This window comes from Rhea pennata, chromosome 3 (genome assembly GCF_028389875.1).
Source record: "Rhea pennata isolate bPtePen1 chromosome 3, bPtePen1.pri, whole genome shotgun sequence".
Taxonomy (NCBI): Eukaryota; Metazoa; Chordata; class Aves; order Rheiformes; family Rheidae; genus Rhea; species Rhea pennata.
The window spans coordinates 105,229,398-105,247,500 of record NC_084665.1 but is presented as its reverse complement, the minus strand read 5'-3'; the positions used below and the strand labels follow the sequence as shown (position 1 = coordinate 105,247,500).

The 18,103-nt window shown below is 36.9% G+C and overlaps 1 protein-coding gene across 1 annotated transcript in view; it reads right to left on the bottom strand.

The window, feature by feature from the left end:
- Nucleotides 1-18,103, bottom strand: part of CSMD1 (CUB and Sushi multiple domains 1) — a 1,182,441-nt gene that overhangs the window by 821,083 nt on the left and 343,255 nt on the right. The window contains exon 3 of the mRNA XM_062571121.1: nt 9,864-9,976. Coding sequence (XP_062427105.1) covers nt 9,864-9,976 — 113 coding nt within the window. The remainder of the gene's footprint in view (nt 1-9,863; nt 9,977-18,103) is intronic.

The window sequence follows — 18,103 nt, the reverse complement described above, 5'->3', positions numbered from 1 at the left end:
ATCCATATACTTCGCAAATTCTGTAAAGCAGTTCAAGTGCCAGCTAAAGTAACTGTTAGGAAGGAAAACGTAGTTCTCAGTTTACTCTTCCATCCCATCAGGGCATAGAAGTCTTTTCCACCTTTTAACCCACACACTCTTTTCTACAGGGTATTAAGCAAACTTCTTTTAAAAGGTGAAGCAACCAAGAGATTTAACAATTACAAAACATTTTTTTAATTTTTAATTAATCAGTATAACTGTTGCTAGCCACAACAACATAGCAAAGCCAAAATGGCATTTACTGGCCTGCTAACCCACGTGTTTTATCCTGGCAAGAAGAGTCACCCACCCTGCAATGTTCTACTCCCTTTGCCAATTTATAGGGATCAAAATCCACAGGCAACGGTTCCAGATCAGCCAGCGTTCTTTGTAACAAAGGAGGTAATAAAAGCATTAACTCATCATTGTCATTGGAGGCAGATTTATAATAAATAGGAAGTAGCAATCAACAGCAAGTCTGAATAGTTTGTACAGACATTTTTAAAGACAGAAATACAGTTTTCATAATAAAAAGTGTTAGCTTTTAAGTGAAGCACAATAGCTCAAACTTCAGATTCTATTACAAACCAGAAATCAGGTCCAGGTACACCTGGACCTTTATCATTTAAGGGATCAAGAGGGCAATACTATTTTCCCTACTTTGTACCTGCCAATCAAAGGAATAAATAGTTTTCTTCAGGAATGTGAGATCAGAAGCAAAGAAAACTAGTATCAGACTTTTTCACATTAGTTAGAAAAGCTAAGTAAGCATTGTTTGTATTTCACCTAAAACCGTCTCATTAATGTGGTCCATTCTAAAGATACATTACTGGATACAGCTGATAATCAGAAAAAGTAGTAGGATTTAATGGTTCAGACAGATAGCAGACTGGAGATAGAAACTTCAAGGAACTTTTGAGTAATCTGAGGAGCCACACAAAACATTGGCAGTAAACTCTTTTAGTTTCCACACCAGTAAAGGGGGGGAAAAAAAAAGTTCTTAACTGTGAAAGTTCAGACAGAACAAAGTTCAAACGGAATACATGCTTCCTTTAACCACTACTCTTCCTTGATACATCAGCACAGAGATGAATTACTGTTTAAAAAACTTTCGGGGTGGAGGCAGAGGAGGAAAAATGCTACTTAACTGAAATCGTAGCTCCAGCAAAATCATGATCTTATGAACAGAAGAAATACTCCCAGATCCCAGTTGGGCTGGGAAATGGAACAAGTCCAAGTGTCAGTTCTATTGAGTCAGGTCATATGGCTTGTTATAGAAAAGCGCTTCGAGAAAAGACATGTTCCACACATTCATTCCTTACGCAGATTAATTGAAAAAGCCAACACTTTTCCAGAACTATGGGAGTTTAACCTTGTTCGTTTCTTTGCAAACAGTTGCTGCATCAAGAAGAGAATGTTTTTAAACATTAAAGATGACAGGCAACTGAAGGGAATAGAATCTGAGTAGAAGGATAAAGCATTTTGAAGAGAAGCTATCCTTTTTCCACTTAATGCTTTTTCTTTTCTTTTTTTTTTTTTAATTGGCTACAATACATGTTGATTTCCAAGATTCATTAATCATGTGGCACATTTTTTTTCCTATTTCAGAGTAGGTAATGGCAGACTTTGTCATATTTAATATTAGTCATATAAACATATACTACTGATTGCAGATAGAAGAGAACACGAAACTGAGTATTAGCGTCAGCACTGCTGGGATGGCAATCTGCAACTAGAGGTTGGATTCCAAGAACTACTGGACAGTTAAAAAAAGTTCAAGTTATTTAGGACACAGGAAGAGAAACAATCCCATTACAAATTTACTTTCCAATTCCGATTTCCCTACTAGAACATGCTGGTTTGGTCTCAGATTGGCACCCTATAGCAGTGGAAAGGAATACTTCTGTATCCTCCCCTTCCCCCCTAACCCACAGAAGGCCACTTTCTTCCAAGTTGCTTTCATATCAAGTTTGTGATCCCAAATAGGAGCACAAACCAAGGGCTTTATGGAGGGAAGCTTCTCATCTCAGTGATATCATGATTACAAGTTATGAACCACTGATATTGGATTTTTCTATTGACTCATGGACCAAAGATCAATTCCAAGAACATACCTTCAATTATATAACCCACCTTTTTATAGTTATGCCATATTCATACAAAGGCTATTTTGCATTAGGAACTGATCTACCCTGAGAATTGCGAAGCAGAAGACAACTGACAGCTTATATCTGTAGTGATGCAACGGACAAGGCTCTTGTAAGAGTACTCTTTCCTAAAGGAAAATTTCATAACTAAAGTTATGAAATTCACTGTTTGGTATCAAGTCCTATACTATTTACCTTTCTTTTCCACAATTCAAGTAGAATTTATTCCACAACAACTAATAAGTTTCATTATAATGTCTTTTTGCTAAAGAACTTCCTAGGATTCCCAAATAAGAAATTTCTGCTTTGAGCAGCCTAGAAAGTAACATTCCAGATTTTCCTGGCACTTCAAATATTGCTGCAAAGCAACTTTCAAGTGTCTCTTACTGGAAAAAGAATTTCATTTCTTCTGAACTGATAAAGTCACCTGCCATAAGTTTGCATAACTAAGGCAATGTAGGAGTTGCCTAGTATAGAAAGCATATGTGTTTTAAATACAATTATTATTGTGTATTATATATACACCATATGAGGTTGGAAAGAGAAAGCAACCAAGAGTACAGTCATTACCTGTTCCCACAGTCCTACTTCACTTCCCCATAAATTTAGTATTTTCAGCAAGTTTTAGATCTATCCGTATATTCCAGAGCACAAATAGCCTCCATTTTCTTTTTTGTAAGTTCTCTGGCTACATATAAGTTTATTTTAACCCTAACTGATGAAGGAAAATAGTATTTTGAATTAAACTCTTTGACACCTAAATCATTGCTACTTTAGAGTAGCTATCAGATTTTGCACAGGGCAGACTGAATTGCTAGGCCTCTTGTGTCCTCAGATTTTGCTGCTAAACATTGAGTCTTTTTTATTATTTTTTTTTTATTTTATTTTATTTTTACAGTGCGAGTATCATAGAAAGGCAAGGTTGGAAGGGACCTCTGGAGATCATCTAGTCCAACTCTCAGCATAACCCATATGGGGACTGAACCCACAACTTTGGCACTAGCAGCACCATGCTCTAACCATCTGAGCTAAACCCATGTTTTGGCACATGAAATACCAATTTTCATCATCATCATTTAAAAATCAATTTTTAACTGCATTATGATTTATTTCCTGTATGACATTATAAGCACTCAGAGTGTATCTTTTGGAAAAAAATATTTTAAGGAAATTTGCTAGAAAAAAGAAAATAAAATACCTTCTAAGGACTGTGCTGTTATTTCATATGTTAGTTGGTTTTGTTAACGAAGGAAATCTGTATCCAAAGTCATTCTGATAAACCAATTACTTCCAGGCCAAAGAGGTGCACCAATAGAGCTCAGACTAAAAGGATCCCATTTCAATCCATACTTTCATTAACAAGTAAAAATGGAAGTTTTAATTAATGTGAATACATGCACGCTCTCATGGTTTAAAGCTTTATCAAAGACCTCTGTTTAAAAAGAACAGACTGGCAAAATTGTAAGTCATATTTAATGAAAAATGGAAAAGCAAATATATCAATGAATCAACACATTCTATGACCAAATACACAATAAGATTGCTAAAATGCATAGCTGCAAAATAATGCTTACAGGAACAGCTGCATTATTCCACTGTAATAGTAACATTAGATTTGTTTACACAACTGAGTAACACTAAAAAGGCATCTTTTGCCAGCCACATTTAAAAGGATGAAACCAGGGCTGAAGTTTACATGGCACCTCTCTCTAACATCACAGTAAAGGAAGAGTTACAGAGGTAGGGGTAACATACTGAAGTCCTCCAAAAACTATGTAACAGAATAAATTGAAAATAGAGTGAACTGCATAGCACTCAAGGTCATCATCAGATATTATATGATATTTTGGACATCTTCACAGCCACTGAGACTCAAGAGTTACATTCAAAGCTTCAGAATGTTGTAATGATCTAAATAAAATAATATCTAATAGATAAAAACAGTACCTATGACTTAACCATAGAGATTAACTGGTGATGTTTGAAGACAGCAAATGTAAAGAAGTAGTCACAGGAGGCTACCTATCTCATAGCCCAAAGGTGAGGGACAGCTGGAGTACTGCATATGAATTGTAGGAATGTTGGTATTTTCATGCCAATTTAACTTTCTTCTCTCAAATTGAAATATTTGCTCAAGATTATTCAGTCTGCTTTTAATGTGTTTGTTCCCAAGAAGTTACTGCTTTTACCACTGGGTAACAATTTGTCAAAAACTAGTTAACTAACCCAGATAGATTGGTGGATGAGAAGCAGGAAGTATGATCAGATAGTGATTAAGCCAAAAGCAGAGTTTAACTCTTAAAGTAGTGTAGTGTGGCTATTCAGGTATGTGAAAGGGGAAAGAAAAAAAAAAGAGAAAAAAGAAAGAAAGAAAAAAAAGAAAAAACACAACCACTGGAGAAGCTGAGAGAACCAGAAATGTTTATTTGAGCCCAGTGGTCTTATTTTGACTGGGTTCACGACTGCAGGACCACCAACTTGAGAAAATCATCTCAGTATGCTCATGAAGTCAAATTGATTAAGAAAATAAAACATACCCTTGACCATCATAGACTCATTAAATAGTTTGAGCCATGGGGGGAGGGGAGGGAGGGTGGGAAGCAGCCCTTCAAAGACTTTACAGTATGGAAGTGTACCATCACCTTCTGCTGTTGATGCTGAAAGGGATTTAAAAAGCAGCTTCAGGGAAGATACATAAGGCATAATGAGGTGACTCATATATAAGTGTTAATGCTGGGTTTGAGCAGAAACCTTTGAGAATTCAAAGACAAAAAGAAAAAGGGAAGTATGCCCTGAAGGTAGGTAGGCAAGAGAGGGATGTGCAAAAGCTCTTTCTTTTGCAAAGAAAATCTGCTGCTGTACAATGGAGGAAAAGAAGTCCTAGCACATGTGAAGTTCAGTCCTTCTGTCTTGGTGTTTTAAAGATTCTCCATCAATATAGTAAAAGACATTTAGAACAAAACAGGAATAAAAAAAAAAGAGACAGGTTGACACTGCCTGGTTCGTTTTAATCTCCTAGGCTTTACCATTCAGTGGCAGAAGGTAGTGTGACAAAATGCAAGGTAGTGGGGGGGGGGGGGGAAGGACATTTTAATCTTAGTGTTGAGTAACTTGGAATTAAATTTCTCCTATTTTTACTTCGTTTTGTGCATTGGACACAATTGAATTCCCTGAACAAATGTGTGGCAGGAAACACTAGCTTATTAAATCAAAGTTCATAACAATTTTACCATGCATCACAGAGTATCCATGTATACTCTTCAGATATTGCTATCATTTTAGTGTTTATATATATGTATAACACCAACAAAAAAAGTATTGTCAACTGTATGCAAGTGTTTGGGAGCAACGTGTCAAACGTTTGTAAGAAAAACATTATAATGATATAACAATACTGATTTTTTTTTTTTTTTTTGGTCAGGATCCCTTTTTAAAAAGTAGCATGTTAGTCTCATTTTAAAAAATTTAATTCCCATTTTGACAGAGGGTTAAAACAACAAAATTGTGCAAGTCACAGGTATTTTGAGAATTCTGATAATTTCATCCCCCCCACCGCAAACCGTAGACATAAAAATGGTACTTTTCTATGATGTCATTAGAAACCACATTTTAGAAACAGAAATCATCCTTCAACCCCCCAAAATCCATTCCTTTAGACTTGGATTCAGTTATTGCCCAACAGTGATAATAAAGGTCAGTAAATCATTTAACAGATACAGTAAGTTAAAGATCAGTCCTATAAACTGAGCTTATTACTTCTGAAATTTATAGTTCTTTTTACTGATATAATTAATATTTGAAATTCCCCTAGATAAACATTATTGCCAGAAAATAAGAATAATTCAAACTTCACCTGTAACAAAAGTTCAGAATGCTGATATGATCACCAAGGAAGAATAAAGTACTACCAGAGCTGCAGTTAAAAACAGAGGCTCTCAAATGGATATATAAACCTGGCAAATTAATGACATAGTAAAAAAACCACATGCATCAGCCTAAAAAAAAAAAAAAAAAAAAGAAAGAAAAAAGAAAAGAAAAGAAAGAGGCAACAGTGCAACTACATCAATAGGTCATTAACAGTGGTAGATGCCTCTTGCTAGTCTACTGCTGCCATCAGATTTAAGTATGAATATTCACGTAGTATATGGGTGACCATAGGCAAAAAACAGATAATTTTCAAGTGCTAAGAACACAGGTATTCGGTTTCATCAACTGCATTAAGGCATTTACATATTGTGAGGGAAGAAAAAGTCAAATTATTTCACTGCTGTATAGAAAGCAAGATCATAAATCAGGACTATACTTGCTAAAACGCACCCACCCGAGCCTCAGCCCAGGGAATAGGATCTCGTTTTTGCCCCCTCCTGCTAGGGACGGGGGTGCGGGCACATCCTAAGAGGCTCCTGAGTTGGCAGCAAGCAGCCTATCTTGACACCTTTCCTGGGCCAGAGATCTGGGTGTGTAGGACACACAGGAGAACAGGCTGCGACACCCTACCGCTGTTCCCAGGTGTAAACTAAAAATGGCACCAGGGCAGAGAATGAGCAGGAAGCCTCCCAGCTGCATCCCCTCTGCTGCACGGAGTGGAAACTCAGCACAGCAGGGAAGCGAGCCCAACATGAGTCTTCTGGGAGACAAGCCACTGCTATCTCCCACCACATGATCACCTTAAATAGTGAATTTCAATAGAAAGACCTAACTTTTAAGAATAGAAAATCTAACTTTTAGGACTTCATACTCTATCAATTGTATTATTTTAATCCATGAAATTGCATCCTAATTCATATGAATTTTTTACTGTTCAGAAGAAAGACTTTTTGCAGACTTAAAAGAAAAAAAAAATCACAAGTTTTGCAGCCTCCCAGAATATAGGAATTTTACGCAAATTAGTCCCTTCTTTACTCTTAATATTTGAATTTTTCAGGCACATTTTATCTGCCACCATGAGACAATTGCATCACATGGTGCAATTCCAAAATTATTCCTTTACAGAGCTCCCTCCACCTCCACTCCATTCAAAGACTGTTACACTACTTTTACCATTAAGTGCTGTGAACTCTTCTGTCTTTCTACTGTTTCTAAAAAGTTTGTTACAGAACCATTTAGAGCACTGGAACAGGTTGCCCAGAGAGGTTGTGGAGTCTCTTCTCTGGAGACAGTCAAAACTCGCCCCGACACAATCCAGTCCAATGTGTTCTCGGTGACCCTGCTTGAGCAGGGGGGTTGGATTAGACAATCTCCAGAGGTCCCTTCCAACCTCAACCATTCCATGATCCTATGAACCCCCAGGTACTATTAAAAAATAATATATATTTAATAATTATTATTATTTGCATATTATTCTTACTGGCTGTTGAATGCAGTTGAAGTCTCCTTCTAGTCAAGATGTGTAAAGCAATATTCCTCAAACTGCGCGTTATGACCACACAGTGTCCCAAAGTCTGGGACAGCAGCAGTCCGCAGCCTGCTCCCCACACAGCTAACAACAGTAACTCACCCACTCCAGGGGAAAATGGAAGAGCAAGAGAGCTCTAAAAACAGGTCATTATTAAAATAAAAAAAGGTAAAAAAAAATCCTACAGTACAGGTTTGCATAACTCAGCTGGCCTTCAGAATAATCACTAGTTTGAAACAGAAATCACCCTGAGTCTCTAGAAAACCTCTGAAGTCCTAAGTGGTACAAAGGAAACATCAGTATCACCTCGTTGGACACTTGGACACTGTCGCTTCAGCAACATCCACCATTCCTTCCAGAGTTGGATGTCACATATTCTGAAGTCAGTTTAAAGCTCCTAGACACATAAGCTTCAAAGCCAGGTTTTGAGCACTCAGTCTGAAAGGGGGCAGTGTTTAACCAGCAAGCAGTGCTACCTGTCAAGGTTAATTACAGCTCTTCCTGCTGGGGTTTTACGCGAAAGTAGGCCAGCAGGAAGTGTCATTACATTACAGCCTGTGGCTCTGTGCATGTGTTCTTAAGTTGACAGTCAAGAGACCTCCTTTAGCTTTCCTCACTGTCTTCTTCCATATGAAAAAGGGACTGCTCAGCTTACATAAAAAGCATGAAATACACTATCACACACAACTGCTACAGGAGAAAGCTATAGGAACATGGAGAGCAGCTTCCCACTGAAGTCTCCGTAACACTCTGCGATGGTTTGTGATGTCTTACTCAAGTTTCCTAATAAAACTGATATGGACTATTACAACATGTCTTCTCTAATCTTTCCCCTCAGCCCTCATTTCAGTTAAATGAAATGAAGTCCCCAAACTTGTTATTCTATTGATATGGTTCTAGGGGCAGATGAAAAGGGGAATAGCTCCCAGGGAAAGACATGCTGAACCCCCTTCATCAGAAAAGATCAGGAAAACTAATGTAATAGTCCTCCTTGCACCTATGTATTCTAGTCAATGACAATATATTCCCCTCTTCCCCCCCCCCCCCCAAAAAAAGGACACCTCAAACGCACTCATCTCAAGACATTAACATAATCCACAATAAAGATATGTATCAATATGGAGAAAAAGGTGTTGTCAAGAGACCAAGTTTCAATGGACTACAAACAGTTCCAATAGAAAAGCAACTCAGGTTTATTAAGCTTGGTATCTTCTAAAAATCAATGCCAGAACAACTTGAGATCAAAGCTAATGGTTTTACAAACTTGCATATGCTAGTCAGAGTGAATAACTGCAATCAAATTACAGTACTACACCAATCCATTCTATTAAAGAAATATTTTGCTTGTCATTCCATCCTTTAACTGGTCATATCCAGCTTTTTAATAATATATCCCTCCATCAAAGGATTAAAAGTATGAAACCATAGAAAGACTGGATTTATATTTGAAAAACATCTGAAACTAAGGTTACTGCAACTTCAAGTACCTAGAGCCTTGCATTTTCCATTAAAAAAAAAAAAAAGAAAAAGAAAAATCAGGCTAACGCTCATGCTTTTTGAATGCAACCCTCAAGCTACATTCAAAACATCATCATTCAAGAATGCTAAGCAACTAACTTAATACTACCATATCTAACATCTGCAACTTTTGTTCGAGAAAGTTCTCACAAAGCTTTTTGTCCAAAGTATTATGGAAATCATACCAGCCCAGTTTTATGGGCCTAATTCTCATTAAACATTGGAACACAGCAAATGCTTGGCCTTCCATCCCTCCCAAAAAATCTTCTCAGTCTGTATTGTATTCTAATAACTTTCATATAATAGGTTTTGAACTGCCTTTTAAAAAAAAAGTTTAATTTTTGCCTTCTTAATTATTTTTGATTTTCCACAAGGAAAACATTATTGGGTGATTTTCAAGACCAGTTTGTATTTTTAATCTCCTCTCCACTTGTTCATTACACTCCCTAAGTCAAGCATAGCCTAAAAAAAAAGTTATCAAAATAAAGCTGGTAAATACTTAGAAACCCATTTAAATTGAATTATTACTGAATCCAGTTCTGGAAATTGACAAAACTAATAAAAACTGCCACAAAAAATTAAAGTATTAGTCATATTTACAGTTTTTAAATTAAATTTAAACAAACCCATGGACAACGTCAATACACAAAAAACTAAAAGGATTATATAATATTCATCACTGATGCAAACCCCAAATAATAAAAATTGAAATATGGTGTTTCAACATGAAAGTTACTTCATGTAAAATTAGGAGTTGGAGACTGCAGGGGAAAAGGTCTTACCTTCATAGATAGCTTTAAAACCTTGAGCGCTGACAGCAAAGTCTGTGGTGAAACAGAGGGTGAGGATAGAACCTGTGCTCACAATAGATGATGGAAGTTGAAATCCAGATAACCTGTGTAATGAAAAGGCACAAATTATTATAACATTTAAAATAAAGAAAGTAAAGCTATAAACTAATTATGGCCTTTGAAAAAATTATGACCTTGCACATCCTTCTCTTCACACCAGAAAGTGTCAATGGCATCACAATGCCATTATGATTTTTGGATGTTTGCATCCAAAATGCCACATTTTTACCATTGATGTAGTCTCTAAACATTCACTGCAAGATACCAGTATGCTATTAAGCTGTTTATTTTAAAATGTATCTATGGATTCTCCAACAGAGAACACTGAAATAAGTTCTGTTTATATCTATTACAGACTAATAATTTTGCAGTGAGATTCAGTTATTTTTTTTCTCCTTTAGTAGCATTCTAGGCCCCAATTCATTTGTCCACATAAATCTATCTACTGCTATTTGAGGGGGAATTTCTTCCCCGTGAGAGTGACGGAGCACTGGCACAGGTTGCCCAGAGAGGTTGTGGAGTCTCCTTCTCTGGAGATCTTCAAGGCCCGCCTGGATGCAGCCCTGTCTAACGTGCTCTAAGTGACCCTGCTTGAAAAGGGAGGTTGGACTAGATGATCTCCAGAGGTCCCTTCCAACCTTACTGATCCTATGAGATGTCCTGAAGTATCCTTGCCTGGCCTCCAGCCGCTGCTTCAGAAAAGCATGGATCTTACATGTCCATGCCATATCCACCAGCCTGTGAGGACATCTTCAATATGTTAGGTCACCTCAAGCAGCCCTGCCTCCCTACATCAAGGCTAATGAACCAAGACCCAACCGGACTGTTAGCTGATTTGCACCTTTAGAGCCACATATCCTACCTATCTTTAGCATCGCTTACCAGTACACTTAGCTGCATCATTATTGTGGCTTTAACAGAAGCTTAGGTATCTGCTCACATTTAGACATTATGCCTTAATCCGAATCCTGCCCTTCTTATTGTTCGCTCCCTCCCCATGTTCTCTCATTTATTTTAGGTTTAGCTTTTCCAAATACCTTCGCAGTTCACTATGTCCACTTTGTTTTATTTATTGCATCAAAGTCTGTTCTGTCATTCACATTTTTGAAATTTAGCTGTAGTTGAAGAGAAACTTGGCAGTGAGAAGGTGCTGTGAGTTCATTTGGTGGTCAGTGCTACTGCAAACCAGTACAACAGTCTGATTAGGAGTACCTTCCAATAATATTGTAATTTTATTGTGACAAAGTGATAAGCTTTTCATCTGACCCTCAAGGACAGAAAAAAGGTAGACAAACAAGATCTATCCTACATCCTGAACGTCACATTGGCAAGAGAACATGGATTCTCCATCTTTTCTTATGTTCCAAGAGCAAGACAAAAGAATTCTTCATCTTGTAATGACTTGGAAAAAAGACTGACATTTTTATTTATATGAATGAGTAGGTTGAGAACAAACATCAAAACATAAGGTCAGCTAGCAAGCTCAGCACAGAAGTCTATCAATGCCCAGCTCAGCCAGTTGCTAGCTGAACTCTGCCCGAGAAGCACAAAATGGATCCTACTACACTGGCATGCAGTGTGTTTATCACACTAGTAGACCCAACTTGGCTAAACAATTTTAAACAGCATTTAATTTTGTTGGGGTAATTTAATACACACATAATAATTTCCTTTTCTGGATGCTTGAGTGCTTTGTCAACTGTCTGGAAAACTAAAGAAAACTTGCATTTAACAGCCTCAGAACAATACAGTTTATATTTCCCTAATTAGTCTTCTCACCTTTGCATAAAAAAAAAGAAGAATTTTTGATAAAATAAAATAAATTGAAATATCAATTTTAAGATCACTCCCTCAAACCAAGGTTTTGACATACTTTCAGGATCAAGTAGATGGAGAAAGAACCTATATTCTTTCTTGAAACATCACTATATTCACTGCTACTCCCGGCTGACACTGGTGAGATGCTAGTTTCTTAATTATTAGAAAAGTTTTAGATAACTAAAACATAATTACTATTAGAACTGACAGTAAACTGTGAGCATTAGTAAGATCACTAATTAATTTCTGTTTTCTATAATAGGGGTTTGTTAGTAAGTACAGAACAACCATTTGTTTAAGTCTATCCCAGAGGAGCTTCTTCTGTTCAGAGATTTGTAACAATCCACCAAAAGGTTTCTGCCCTTCAGTGTAATATAATCTGGATATTTAAGACAACCTGTACCTTTAGGAAAAAAAAAATATCCTGCCTTTGAGATACATGGTACAGTGATGCTAAGCTCATTAATTAGCATCTAGAACCACAACAAATAAATAACTGCGTAAGCAACAGTGTGCAGTACACTGCTATAATTGAACTAGCAGTTCATTGCAAAATTAGGTTCATTTAGGACTGCCCCCAGCTCTCAAAACTAAAAATATTCAGAAGGAACTCCATGCTCAAAATACACCAGTCAAGTGGTTCCCCATCTCTTCCCAGTTTGGAGCTTTTGAGAGAACTACAACAAGCCAAATCTAATCAAAGCCAAGGTAGCTCAACCTTGGTGGAAACTAAGTCAGCAAAAAGCTTCCTGTAATTTCTTTATTTATTTTTAATCAACATTGTCTCCTATGTGCTAATTAGCTCTTTGTCTAATCTGCTCACCTTCTGTGTACTTGTCAGCCAATTACTCCTTTCGTTTTCCATCCCATTTACTCCAACTCTAGAATTAACTGACTTGACATTTTCCTTACTCCTCAAACTGCAGGACCAGCACGAGGCTCGTCACATCTTACCATTCTGATTTCTGCACATTCTCTCATCTTCCTTACGTATTTAGATGCTGAAGTTTTTATGGGAAATGTATCCTGTTCTATTTAGGATGGTTATCCCTACTGCCATGCACCTGCAGCACTCTGTAATGACAGTTCATTATTAATTTAAGGCACATATTTTCTGATCCTTCACATCTTTTCCTTCTTTGAGAAGAGTTTTAAAGAGATCTAGTTGGATGAGCATGTGTGTGTGCGCAGGGGGAGGAGGGGCGGGGGGTGGTGCATGTGTCTGGTAACCCCACAGTATTGCCTGGATTTAACTAAGTTACTAAGCTTTTCCTGAAATTTAGGAAATTGTTATCCATTGTGTAGTAGGAAAGGAAGGAAAGTCAGACTGATACATAAAAACAGAAAAAGCTAGCCTCAACACTTCACACTAGATAATACACGTAAAGCCAGTAAAGAGAGACAAAAAGAGAAATTATTATATAAATGAGGAAATAGAGAACATTAGCTATCTCATTCCTGATTAGCATTCACTCTAGCTGACATAGCTCTGGCTAGTGCACATGAACCTATTTTTGAGCAATGAGTGGACAACCTGAGCTCAATATTGTTTCTAGGCCTCGCTTCTCCGATTATTGTGGTGACACCATATCCATACAGGATACCAGAACCATAACATGGATTTTTTTTTTTTTTTTTTTGGGGGGGGGGGGGTGGAGGGTGGGGGGGGGGGGTAATGCCTCCCTTGAAATACTCCTTATTTCAGGACAATTGACAGTGACATTCACTTTAAAAAGATGACAAGTCTATCCTTTTACACTTTAAGTCAGTGCAACTGAAAATTTTATAAATATTAAGAAAAAGGCAATACATGGAAAATTGCAAGGGAATAATACACCAATTTTGCACGTCTTCATATATTTTGTATATTAATAATATGCACATTACTATATTATTGTGATCACAAAAAAGATTATGCAAAGGTATGGAATAGAGGAATTCAGTATTTCAGTCATTCAACAGATCACTAGGAAAAGGTGCTTTCAAAAGTATTTCAGACAGTCAAAATGCAGTAGAAGAACCCAGGTGTTCTAATAAATTGCTAAAAGGAGAAATGAAAAAAAAATCTCAGTTGATTTTTCAAATAAAAACTAGACAGTAGATAAAAATGCAGTGTATTGTTCGCATTATTCAAAGTCATATTTTCTTGAGGCACTGAAGAGCTCAAACATTACAGAGGAAGAAGGGAACCCACACTCACAAAAGTTTATCCTTTTCTCAGGTTAGGCCAAAGAAGTCAATGAAGACACCTTATTAGAGAGGATAATCAGATCTGTTAAACATTTTTAGAGTTCTGCCTGATAGATCTATCCATTAAGAGCTTTGTTCATATCCTGATACAGGTTTTCCTAGAAACGTTCTCAGAGGAAACAATCAGAATCCATTTAGCAAAGACAAGAAATTATTGTCTGAAATTGACTACAATATGACGTGCAGAGGCTATTAACCAAAAGACTCAATATTATTAATAGCAAGGCAGAAAAGCCAACAATATTTAGACTTAATTTCTGGCAACTCACAGTTAAATTAAAAAATATGCTTACTTTCTAAGGAAAGAAAAAACAAGTAATTTATTACTTTATCATAAGGTGGGACATGTCATTAACTGCCATATGAAACAAAGCACTGTCTCCCATCACCATCATAGTTTTTCAGAATTTAGGTACTGTTAGTGTGTAGACAAGCCCCATATGTTTATTCTATACCAAATTCATCATGCCATACAAAAAAATACAGACAAACCTATAGGCAACTGGTACCTCAAAGATTATGCTAGTTGATTACACATTGGAAAGTAAAGCAGGTCAAAGCTTACCCTTAAGCGCTAGGGTTTCAGGCTAGCTATTTTAGTTCTCCAGAAACACCCCACTGTAGCACAAAATTTAAGCACTAATTACAATATAGTAAAATACATTCAAAAGGCAAAAATCTCATATTGTGCTTAACAGGAAGTTTTTCGTAGAATTGTACTACAAAAAAAAGGAAGCAAAATTCCTCCATGCTTCAAGTATCCGAGAGCACCAACAGCCAACAAGAAGTATCTGTTACTAAGATTGTAAAGGGAAAAGAAATGCAATGAACACACTGCTCTACAGAGACCTGACACTTATTCCCAGATACGAGCAGAGAATGCTATAACAGCATAATATGTTTAAGCGCACTTCGATGTTAGGTACTACAAAGCCAATTCTTCTAGAAATAATATCTTAATAATTATAATTTTAATAGTTTAAACTACCTAAAGCTCACCTCAGGTAACAGACCCACAGCAAAAACACACGAGCTCCTCTCATCAGAGCCCCCATAAATCTTCTGCCACCAGCTACCTCTTGCAGCTCATCACACCCCAGGAAACACCTGCAAACCCCTCAGCTGCTCCCTGCAACCTCACATCATTAATTAACATCAGGTGATCCTCAGTCCTTCTAATTAGGTTCAGTTAAAATGTGTGCGTGTCATTAGGACACTGAAACTGGCTGATTTGGAGGTGCTTTTACAAATGTGGCATACAAAGAATTATCTCTTAGCATAGTTAAGGTTGGAAGGGACCTCTGAAAATTATCTAGTCCAACCCTCAGCGTAGCCCATACGGGGATTGGACCTGTGACCTTAGCATTAGCAGCATCATGCTCTAATCAACTGAGCTAAACCTGCCCCCCCCTGGTCTCTTACTGGGCTACTCTTCTTTCTGAAAGTTCAGGTTTATAATCTTAAATTAATTATCTGTTCTAAATACATAAGAAAGAAATCTTTTGAATCAAGCCTTTTGCATAGCTAGGTATACGTTTTTTCTATGACAGGATAATGTGAAAACTTCCTGATGTTTCCTGTGAATATGGCTTGAGTAAGAATTAATTGTAAGAACAATTTTTAAAAAGTCTATTTCTCTAAGCAAACCTTCCCACCCACCCCCCAAAAAAAGGTAGAGAAAAGCCTATAAAGTCCCTATAACCAAACCAGAAATCACTAAGTTCAGTCACTGAACTGAAGTTGAAAGCCTAATGACTTTAACATACTTAGCCTTCAGAAAAAAGAAGCTGGTTTCATTAGATGCTACCAAACTGCCAAAATAGCAATATTGCATCTACCACAGAAAACTCTGAAATTCCAAAGTGACAGCCTGTGGCCATAGTTACTAGATCTTAATAAGGGAATAGAAAAATATCATGAGAGGCAGCCAGAGCCAAAGCAATGTGCAGCTGTGATGGGAACTGAAAAGGAGGAAAAGTCCCTGGAGTGCCCCAGGCCAGGGGCTGCACAGGGGCTTCAGCTGCTGGAGAAGCCTGAGGAGCCAGCAGCAGCAGCAGGCCAGCTCTGGTGGCACCCCTGTCGTGGGGGCCAGTCACAAGGACAGGCTAGAGGACAGTGACTCCTCCAGCACTGATCATCAACCGGTGGACCTGGTTAGGTTCATTACTTATTTAATTAGTGCTGATGAGAAAAAGGTTTGCATACCATCAAATCACATTATTCTCCCCCAGTCTCAGTCTCCGACACAGAGCAAATGACAGAAGATGACAAAAAGAGCCACTTTATGCCTGAAATGTGTGGAAGCCAATAAGAGTGACAGCTGTCATATAAAGGAACTGTCAGGCCAAGGCACTACTCTATAAGCATGCTGAAGTTCATTATATCTTTGCATCACTATACTGGGAATTTTGGTGTGATTTCTACCCATTACACCAAAGTATAGCATCATAAATGTTCTTGTATGTCTTTATGATAAATGAAATTGAAAAAATAATATTGTATAATATTTGACAAAACTGAACAAAAATGAAGCAGTGTAATAAAGTATTATTGCCAGAGGGTAAAAACAAGTAATAGATTACAGGCAAGATTTAAGATTGCTTATTGAAAAACAAAATCAGGAATACAGTCAACTTAGATCTCTCAGCTTCTCTGCCACCAAAGCTTCGTCCAACTGTTTAAAAGAGATAAACTTAGAAAATGTTTGTATATAATCATCTTAAGCTTACACTAACTGATTTTTGTCTGTTTTCCCTCACATATGGGTAAATCACTTTCATTAATCTTTCCCTTTTAGGTATGTTGCAAAATCCATAATGCTGGGAAGGGTGACCTGTTTCTGCTGTTTTATTTAATTTCAGTCTGGAAGCTTGCATTATGTATCTTATAAGGCTTTAGAGAGCTCTACATAAGGGCAGGAAGAACATTACAGCAATGAACATAGTTGATCACAAAAACATTCAACTTAGAAACAAACAAAGAAGTATTTTATTTAAAACGTTGTTTTATGAATGCATTATAAATCATCCATAATACTGCAGATGATATTTATGTCTTCCATTTCTGAGCTGTTTGGAAATAAAAAATGTACAAAGCCGTTCATTTGAAAAAAAATAGGCAAAATAGCACCTCCCTTTCCCCAAACCTCCAACCTATCATACATGGCAACACAAATGGTATTTTATGCCTCAATGCTAAATGGAATTTAGAGAAAATCTGTAAAGAGTTCTCTTTTTCTCTTCATAGTCGAGCAATTAATAACTGAAATATCACGTGCATTCCTGTCTCCCCAGATTTTACAGGTTCACCCTTTATTACAGCATCAGAGCACCTTCCACAAAACACAGTGAAATGAAGCTACTGTAAATGGAAATGGAATGATAACAAGTGGCTTAGAAGCCCTGTAATATTCAAAAATTGCCGGGGTGGGGAATAAATCATATTCTGAGGCTTTCTTTTAACATCTTTACAAATTGGATTACAGTAGTATTGCCAGCTGAAACAAAAAAATAATAATAATAATGTTGTAGCCTTTTTGGTGGCACTACTTTAAGCAGGCCTTGAGGCAAAAGAAAATATACGAGCAAATATTTGAACATATCAGATTTTAGCACAAATAGCATATTTTTCCTTTGCAACAATACTGAGATATCTAAAAAAAAATGCAACACTGCCCAAACATAAGTATATCTAACAAAGAGTTTATTTAGTGACATTCCTGCTGTAAAGAAGCAGAAAGTAGACTTATTCAGAACCTTATTCTGTGAATATACAAAAATTCATACCTGCTCTAGGTTCCACAGTAAAATTCAGAGCAGTTACATGGCTTAGCAAGTCAGACAGATGCAAAAGATTAGATGTTAGATGCCTTAATTCTTCCTTGTTTTAGTTTCCCATTTGCAAAAGTAAGATAAAATTACTAACGGATAAGATACTTTTTTTAAAAGAAAAAGGTGTAATACAAATTGTAAAGAGACCAAGAATTGAAGGAATAGCATGGGTACACTTAAGTAGTTTGAATCAACAGAGAATTAAAATAATGTGCCAGTGACTTAGTTTTAGTGTCTCGTTTTGTTTTTAAATAATTTTTGGCAAATGAAATA